This window comes from Otolemur garnettii, unplaced genomic scaffold (genome assembly GCF_000181295.1).
Source record: "Otolemur garnettii isolate 467f Iridium unplaced genomic scaffold, OtoGar3 scaffold00107, whole genome shotgun sequence".
In the NCBI taxonomy this organism is placed as follows: domain Eukaryota; kingdom Metazoa; phylum Chordata; class Mammalia; order Primates; family Galagidae; genus Otolemur; species Otolemur garnettii.
In genome coordinates, this window is record NW_003852502.1 from 2512870 (window position 1) to 2522579 (window position 9710).

Below are 9710 nucleotides of genomic sequence, written 5' to 3' on the forward strand. Positions count from 1 at the left end.
GCCACCATGCCTGGCCTTTATTGTTATTAAGTTAATGTAGAAACCCTCTTACACTTAAACTTCCTAAAAACTCTCCTGAAATTATACCAGCATCCATCTTCAGCTTCTAAGTACTATGTACTATACACAATTTTTGGATGGTTAAAAATGTTACATGGTTCAAGGTCATAATTTTTTTTACTGTAATTACTACTACTGCTAAAGGTGATAATGATATAATAGGAATAACAGGTCACATGTGCTGAGCACTCACTGTGTTCCTGTCACTCTGCTGAATCATTCATTCAAGGCTCACGGCAATTCTATTACACAAGGTGCTACTCCAACCTTACCTCTCTTTTTTGAGACAGAGTCTCACTTCCTCGCCCTGAGTAGAATGCTATGGTGTCACAGCTCACAGTAAGCCCAAACTCTTGGGGACCAGGCTTATGGAGGTGGCAGATTCCCCCTTGAAGGATCTGACCAGTGACTACAGTAATGAAGGCAGGGACCCAGGGAGCTGCAGCCCACACAGTAACACCTGTAATACTGTAAATGTAGGGCCACACCCCACTCCTTGTACAGCCCCAGAAGGAAAACAAACGCTCTCAAAAGCCGCACTGGTCGCTGTCACTTTGTGTTCTTTGCTTTGCTCTGTCTGGTGTCAGCTGGTGTGTGGCAAGAGCTGCCGGCTTTAACCACTAACCACGTCTGCATTTACCAAACACCACTGAACTAACCTGTCAAGCAAGTCACAGCGTTGGTGTATTCTAAGCCCTCCACTCCCAAAAAGCCACTAGATCCAAATTGACAAAAAGCCATTTCCAGATTTGAACCCTGACCCAGCAGGAAGCGGAAAACATCCTTAAGCAGTTAGAACCCTCTGCCTCTGCCCCAGCCAGCAGCCCACGGCTCTCAGCCCACAAAGGTCCCTGGCAAAGCAGACACAGCCTGCCATGCACCGGGCCTGCTTCTCCACCTCTGGGGCCGCTCCAGGAAACCCCCGTTAGGCTTATGCCAAACACTGAGTCAGCCCAGAAGAGCCAGATCCCCCACTCCGGGGTAAGCTTAACAAAGAGAACTAGATCCAGGGCCCAACCAAATTGTTCCCAGATTCGCCCAGGGGCTGCACAGCCTAAAGGTACCTGAGTTTGCAGGTGGTGGTTTGTAGGCTGGCTCCTGAGTACAGCTTTCTGCCTCACTGCAAAGCTGTTGTGAGTCTGGAAGGGAAACCTCCAAGTAAGTGCTTTTGCTGGGTTCTTCTTTTTTAGAGTTAAGAAAAAACTAATCAAGTATAAAGGAGATAACAATAATAACATTTGGGGCAGTGCCTGTGGCTCAAGGAGTAAGGCACCGGCCCCATATACCAGAGGTGGTGGGTTCAAGCCCGACCCCAGCCAAAAACTGCAAAAGAAACAAACAACAACAAAAAATAATAATAATAACATTTTGAATTCCCAAAGTCCAGTGCTGGTGGATAAACTCAGGTAAGTCCATAAACAGAAGGACACAGGAAGCTGCACTATATTAGACTGCTCAGCTGACAGCTGGTGGGGGGCTTCACCCTCCAACACTTCCCCAGCACCCCTGCCTCTCCCAGCCACCCCCAAAACTAGGGGATTAAACAACTCACAGGCCTGGCACGGTGGCTCGCTCCTGTAATCCCACTCTGGGAGGCCGGGCAGATGGATGGCCTGAGCTCAGCTGAGCAAGTGCAAGACCCAGGCTCTACTAAAAGTAGAAAAACTGAGGCAAGAGATCACTTGAACCCAAGAGTTTGAGGTTGCTGTGAGCTATGTTGACACACCACTCTACTCAGGGTACCAGATTAAGACTCTGACTCCAAAAAATAAAATAAAGTAAAAACCACTCACAGAAAGGCTCAGTGACACCAGCCTACAACCAGAAAGACGACTCTCCCAAAAGACTATACATAATCAGAAGTAGAAAATTTCCCTCAAAAGTTAAGAAGCATTTGCCATTTCACAGAAAAAAAAAATTTTTTTTCACTAAATTTCTAATTTGGAAAGGTAAGGTCCTATTCTGCATAACAGATAAGTAGTGTAACACAAAATTAATCACAGAAAAATAATGAATAAAGGAGTGTGATTTAAATCACAATTTAGGTTTCTAAATACTTCTGCAGTTAAAATAACACCTGTTAAAGTTGTTCCTGCTAAAACACTGGTAAAGCCTAAACCTTTCTGAGTTTAGAAGTTGAATGAGTGACTTTTTAAAAAATAGACACTCAGCAAGTGAACTAAGAATTTCTTGATCCTATTTTTTAAAACCTGCATTTCAAAATAAAGTATTTTAAATATTCATATAAAATGACCAATAAATCAGGCCAATTTCTACTTTGAAAAGTTAGACACTCATTATGAATCCAGATTTTTTTTTCTATTTTGTTACCCATTTCTAATTTGAGTAAAAGAAAAAAACAATTCAGGGCGGTACCCGTGGCTCAGTGAGTAGGGCATCAGCCCCATATGCCGAAGGTGGCAGGTTCAAACCCGGCCCCAGTCAAACTGCAACAAAAAAATAGCTGGGCTTTGTGGTGGGCGCCGGTAGTCCCACCTACTGGGGAGGCTGAGGCAAGAGAATCGCCTAGACCCAGGAATTGGAGGTTGCTGTGAGCTGTGATGCCACAGTGCTCTACCAAGGGCATTAAGGTAAGACTCTGTCTCTCTAAAAAAAAAAGAAAAAGAAAGAAAAAACAATTCATTTCAGAACTTTTTATAAGTTAAACATGAAAAAAAAATCTAAGGAGGCTGGGCACCCGAGCTCAGTGGTTAGGGTGGCAGCCACATGCTCCGGGGCTTGTGGGTTCAAACATGGACCTGCTAAACAAACAAACAAAATACCCAGGCATTGTGTGGATACCTGTAGTCCCAGCTACTCAGAAGGCTGAGGCAAGAAAATCACTTGAGCCCAAGAGTTTGAGGTTGCTGTGAGCTTTGACGCCACAGCACTCTACCAAGGGCAACATGTAAGACTTTGTCTTAATTTAAAAAAAAAAATCTAAGGAAGAAATAATTGTTTTTCTTTTCTGCTTTTGATTAAAAAAATTTTTAACAGGAAGAAACAAGACTCAGTCTTACATGAGTCTTCCTGCAATGTAAAAACTACCTTGTACTTCATATTATAAATATTTGTCAAAATTTAGTTTCTTCAACAATCGAAATTGTGAACCCACATCCTACAGAATGGGAAAAAATATTTGCAAATGATACATCCTAACAGGGTACTAACATTCAGAATATACTAAGAACAAAAAATACCCAACAGCAAAAACAAACAAACAAACAAACAAACAATCCAATTAAAAAATAGGCATATGGGGCAGTGCCTGTGGCTCAAAGAAGTAGAGAGCCGGCCCCATAGGCCAGAGGTGGCAGGTTCAAACCCAATCCCAGCCAAAAACTGCAAAAAAAAGTATACAATCTGTATACATATTTCTCACAAAACATAAAATCGACTTAAAAATACATGAAAAAAATTCTTAACATCAATAATCATCAGGAAAATGCAAATCAAAACCACGAGATATCATATACACTCCAGTGAGATCAGCTATTACCAAAAAATAAAAATTAATTAAAAATGTTGGCAAGGATACGGAGAAAAAGAACTCATGTACTGCTGGTGGGAATGCAAATTAGTACGGCCATTATGGAGAACAGCATGGAGGTTCTTCAAACAACTACAAATAGAACAGCCCTGTGATCCAGCAATCCAAAGCAAAGGCAATCGGTAAATCATTAGAGACACGTTCACTGCAGCACCATTCACAGTAGCCAAGGTGTGGAGTCAGACTGTTCACCAGCAAGTGAATGGAGAAAGAAAAATGGTGGGCACACCCACAGCAGAATATCATTCCTTCTCTGGGGTCTGACTACGGTCCCTCCACCTTCACAGCCTGACCTCAAGTCAGTTCACTTCAGCCTCTTCTTCTATAAAATGGGAATAAATAACTACCTTGTGTGTGACAGGGAGGATCCAAAGAGTTAAAGATTAAAGGGTCCGGGCACAGTCTCACTAGCTCCTTGTGGCATCAAATCACTGAGAAATTAACACCGAGCCCTTTCTATATAAGCTCCTGACTGTAACCCACCAGAGCTCTTCAGGGCTTCCTTACGTGGTGAAGCTTTACTTAACATATCTGGGGGTGGGGGGTGCAACAGCTTCCCTGGTAATTGTGTATTTAAAACAACTATAAATCAGGCAGAGTCATAGGTATACATTTTAAGTGGCAAAGAGCAAGTTAATTATCTGTAATTTTCTATGTGTTCCCTCCCCATCCTCCTTTGAAAAGACTGTTGCAGCTGAACGAAGCTGTTTCCCAACTTGGCTTCCATTATCTTTAGCTCCCTGTGACCTGGCTCTCCATATCCAGGCGACTGCTGTCCAGATCGCTTACCCTGCCCCCATGACACATTCCCCCACCCCTGCCCCAGTCCTTCATTCTCCTCACTTACATGGTTCGCACATCTCAGAGCTGGACGAAGGTGGCATTGATTGGTGCCAAGCAGAAGAATCTGTTGTCCCAGCCATCACATACAGCCAACCCCTAACGTCTAATCAGAGCCTAGGCAGTGAGGATGCTTCCAAGGACTGTCTGATGAGCACACAAATCAGTGCAGGAATGAAAGCATTCAGCAGTCAGGAACCTGGCTTCCCACTAAAGCTCAGCTTCACAAGGACTGGACGTAAATGACCTCAGGGCAAGCCACTTCACCTCCAGGCCCAAATTTCCCTTTCTACAAAATAATTAGGTGGTTGGACTTTACCAGAAATCTCTTTAGATTTTCCTCCAGCTCTGAGCCCAGGAACTCTAGTGAGGACTAAAAGGCTGCATTTGTTTTTTTGAGAAATTTTACTCAAGGCAAGTTAGGAAAGTAACAATTCTTCTCAAATCATATACCAGGTGTCTCCCACTGCCGGACAGCACCACATTCCCTGAAGAACAAAAGGCTCCAGGTGGCAGGCAAGTGGCAGGGACTGAGGGCATCTCTGAGGCTGGGGCACCACGGAGCTGTCCCCCGTCAGTCCACCCAGTCTCCTCCACAGCTCCCTGCTCCCCAGCCTGAGCGAGACGGCTCAGGAACTCTCTCCCAGTCTCCAAACCTAACCCCACCCCTCTCCCTGCCATCTGCCTCAGGCTCCCACATGCATATTTGATGACTTCTGGCACATTTCCTCCTTATCTGACATCCTGCAGTACAGCCCTGCCTCCTTTATTATTTCTATCTCTGCTAAGCACGGTCCACAGAGCCTGTGTCCTCAGGCTGTATGTACTTTATTACAGCTGGTTTGACCTTCCCTATCTCATCTCCTTCCTCACCTGGTCTGTGAATTCCTTGAGGACAGAGACCACACCCTCTATTCTTCTCTGGTTTCCCAAACTCCAAGAACAGAGCCTCACAGCAGCACAGATCCTTAGAAAATACTTGCAGAATAAATGAATGAAAGAATTGACTGATTTCAATGTTTTTAAACCAGAAAATCATATTGATGTATTTCCTGGACAAAGTTAACAAAACCCCCCTTTCAGGTATACAATTCAATGTCATTAAAATGACTTTTTCTAACAAATATACTGTTTTCTTAGAACTGAAATAAAATGTGCCTACATATAACATGAATGACAGCAACACTGTCGGAAGTATAAGAAATCTGACTTTCAGGTATTCACTGTATAATGGTGGCATCACTTTTGTTTCCTAGTAAAAGTAAACACAGGCTGCACCTACAGCTTGCTAGAATTGAAAGGAAATCACCCCTTGGTGCTAGTTATTTCAGCTGCTGAAATGGAGAGCTTAAAGGGAATCAGGACAAGACAGGATGATTTTCTCTAAACAGGCTGTTTAAATCTACTGCGGCTTGAAGCAGCGCATCTTTTTGGAAATCCATGGGACTTGCTTATCTAAGTTTAATTCTAGTCACCTTCTCTCCTTGTAGTTCAATAAACTTCCACACAGACTTGGGAATCTAATGATTTGTTGTCCCGTGCACTTGCTGCTCATGGCTGGGTCCCAAATAAAACACTGCCTATGGTCAACCCAACACTGCTGGAGAGAAAACTCTGGCTACAACATCAAAGCTCAATTCAGCCTAATGGTGTAAGCCCCACCAACTTCCTCAGCCCAACTGTTGACCTGGACATTTTCATTAGTTTTTAGAAATCATTATTCTTGCATATGGAATATAAGCTTAACATCACCAAAAGTATCAATATTACAGAAAAGCTGAGTACTGACATAAGAGCTAGTATGTTTATTACACGTGGAAAGACTCAGTGAATAACTGTGTGCTGATATATACGATGTAACTGGGGAAGCTCAATGAATGGGAGTTTTCTAAGAGCTGAAAAGATTGGGTCTTCAAACAGCAGACCATTAAAACACATCGGTAGTGTTTATGGGCTGTACGTGAGTGGTAACTGGGTATGGCTTTCAGCTGACATGAAACCGTGTCAGCACACAGACACTGAAGGAACCCGAGTCCTCATAGTAAAATCCCCCCTCAAAAGAATAAATTCATTGTAAGACTGATAGGTATACACATATTATTCAAGTGAATATGTTCTTAGGAGGATTCATCCACATTTACTCCACTGATGAAATCAAAACATTTCTAAAGCTAGAGTGCAATTCTGAGTTAGCCATCAAAATCCTTCATTTACAGACGAGAAACTCAGGCAGGGAAGGGGCACCTTCTCCAAGCTTACACCGCCAGTCAGGACCCACACTACAAACAAGTCTCTTAATTTTAGCTCGGTGTGCAAAACACACAACTTTAAAATTTAAATTAAAATGTCCTATTTGTTTATGGACCTAAGGGAAGGAAATGGGGGGCTCCAGAAGGATCTTGATATACCTACCACCTACTGACAGGATAAGCCAAGTAGTGACTTCCACTTAGTCTTCGAGTTGCCAAACAGGGCCCAGGCTTGACGCTATAAAGCATCCCTTCTGCCATCAATAAAATGCTGTTGGGATAATTCTTGAAGTAAGCAAGTTGGTGATGAAACCAAGAGCCTGGTAGCGTTCTTAGTAAGGAGTGCGTTTGAACACATCTACCCATAAAACAGTACTGGCTTCCAAACACACCAAGTGCAGCTTCAAAGGGGAAATCTGTAAAAGGCAGGGATGACTAAGCAACCCAAAAAACTAGAAACACCAGAAATTGTCATTGGTCTGAATGCCAGAACGTGCCTGCACAAAAAGATAAATTAGAGTTTCTCCTCTATTGTTTTTGCTGCAAATGGGGGTGGGTGAGGGTGGGGTTAGTTGGATTATAGTGTTGGCTTCTTTTTAAATAAAAAGTTTCAGTGGTTTACAAGTATTGGGGACAATATTTTATACCGTCCGTCACGCCGCTCACTTAAGAAACCAATTTTGGGACAATCTGGTTGACCTACTGGGCAGGCAAATGGCCAGACCAAACTTTAGAAACCTATAGCGCACTTTTTGATGTATTTGATTATGTATGTCACCAAAGAGACTCTCACTATACTGTACCTCTTAGCTAAGAAAACCAAGTCTAACTCAGTGGGCTATCAAATATACTACTGAATTTTCCCCTGAAAGTCTGACCTATCTCATCTGGCTATTTAACTTCTCAGAACAACAAAACCCAATCCTAAAAAATGTCAAGAACATTCACCAAACAGAATAGCTAAAAACAGACCACAATGTATAGATTCCCGAGATGATGAAATATATACCCCAGCATGACAGGTGGAGGGAAAATGCGAATACACACGTATTTTACATAAAGATGTAGAAAACATTTATGGCACCCTAGGGGGACAAATGACAATGAGAACTGCAACCCTGCACCACAGGACAAACCTGGTTCACCATTCTCTCTGAGCAGGTAGAAAACTAGAGAAATGGGCTTGGTGACGGGGTGGGTGGAGAGCCAAGCCCTTAAACTTATTTCATTCAGTAACTAGTTCAGCAAACCAAAAGCTCCCAACAAAAACATAACCAGACTGAAGGTCCCAAATCGGGGACAAGTGAACTAAATGGAGGGACCCGAAGCTCTTACACAACTCCGTCCCACCTCCGAGCCGCGGCACAGGCGCTAGGACTCCCCTCGGACTCCATTATCCGCCGCGCTCCGGCCGCTCGGGTGGGCGTGTGAGCGCGGGGTCCCACCTTCCTCCCCGCCCTTTCCATTGTTGTCCGGCGTGGCGGGTCACCTGCCGGCCGCCGGCTCCAGCGGACGGACGCACAGCGCGCCAGGACGCGCAGGGACGAGCGCCGCGCGCCTCCCGCAGGACCCGCGCCCGCACCCGGCGCCCCCAGCCCGCCGCCGGCCCCGGCGCTCACCGCCACGAAGCCCGAGGAAGAGGCGATGAACACGCGGATGACCATCCTCGCGATGCGCCGGGAACCTGCCCTTCGCCCCCGGGTTGCGGGCTGGCGCGGACGCAGAGGGTGACCCGGCTCGGAGCTGTAGGCGCGGCGATGCCGTCGGGGAGACCGAGGGCTGTGGCTCCCTCCCGCCGGGGCCGCGGATAAAAGCCCAGCGCCGCCCGCCGCGGGCTGCGGGGAGGGGAGCCGGCGCGGGGCGTGATGGGAGTTGTAGTTCCCGCCTCCCCGGGGTGGCGGGTGGACGAGACCTTGAATCCTCCTCCCCAAAGCGCTTCGATCCCGTAGGCGCGCAGGTGGCCGGAGGGGTCCCGGGGGCTGGAGGGAAGCGGGAGTCGGGGTGGCGAGGATCCCGGAAAAAGAGAACTGGGCAAAAGGGCTTGGTTCAAAGTCCAAGCTAGGGCTGTGCGCTGTGGTTTGCTGGTTGGAGCATCCCCACCCAGAATTGCCACCACACACCACTGTGCCGCGGGCGCGCAGGGCCAGCCCCAGCCGCCGCAGGAGGGCGGGGTGGGCCGGCCGGGTTCCCGGCAGGTGGCGGGGCGGGGGTGGGGCTCACCGCTGGTTTTCCTGCTGCTCTGGAGATTTCAGAAAGGCGATCCTTTGGGGAAAGGAAAGGTGGTTTTTTTTTCTGTGGATGTTGGGAATTAGAAATCCAGAGGAGAGGACAACCGATATTTTATTTTTCCTTGCAAAACTGTAATTGTAGTAGAAAAAAATAAATACCAAACGAAATTAGAATCCTGCTATCAACATTGGAGATCAGGACCCCACCCGCCACACCTCCTACCCTACACAATGGCTTCGCCTCTGCGCACCTCATATTTACAGTGGAGCCAGATCTGTGCCTTTTTCAGAACTGCTGCACATTCCAGCGCGGTCTCCCAGGAGGCTGCCCTTAAGTAAAAAGCTTTAGTATAGTTGCTCATGCTTTAGGAATAGTTCTCTAGCAAGTATTTTCTGTTTGACAAAAGCTCCAGCTTCTCACAGTTTCGTGGAAATGAGCCAGTTTCCCCTGCCGCACGGTATTTACTTTCTGCCTTTCAGCTTGGGAGTCTAGCAGAGATCTGGGAACAGTGTTAATTAATAGTTCTAAAAAGAGAAATCCGATGTTGAAGTTTCTGGCTCTGATAATTTCTTGCAGATATACTAATCATTTCAAATTATTTTTTTTTTTAGAACAATTATCAATATTTCAAGTTCAGGCTAGATGCCTGTGGCTCACGTGGCTAAGGCGCCAGCCACATACACCTGAGCTGGCGGGTTCGAATCCAGCCTGGGCTCGCCAAACAACAATGACGACTGCAACCAAAAAATAGCCGGGCGTTGTGGCAGGTGCCTGTAGTCCCA

The 9710-nt window shown here is 45.9% G+C and overlaps 1 protein-coding gene across 1 annotated transcript in view; it reads right to left on the bottom strand.

Moving 5' to 3' along the window:
- SH3BGRL2 (SH3 domain binding glutamate rich protein like 2) overlaps positions 1 to 8697 on the bottom strand; it is a 52823-nt gene extending 44126 nt beyond the window's left edge. The window contains exon 1 of the mRNA XM_012809531.2: positions 8319 to 8697. Within this exon, the coding sequence (XP_012664985.1) occupies positions 8319 to 8363 (45 nt within the window). The 5' untranslated portion in view covers positions 8364 to 8697. The remainder of the gene's footprint in view (positions 1 to 8318) is intronic.
- Between the last annotated feature and the right edge of the window lie 1013 nt (positions 8698 to 9710).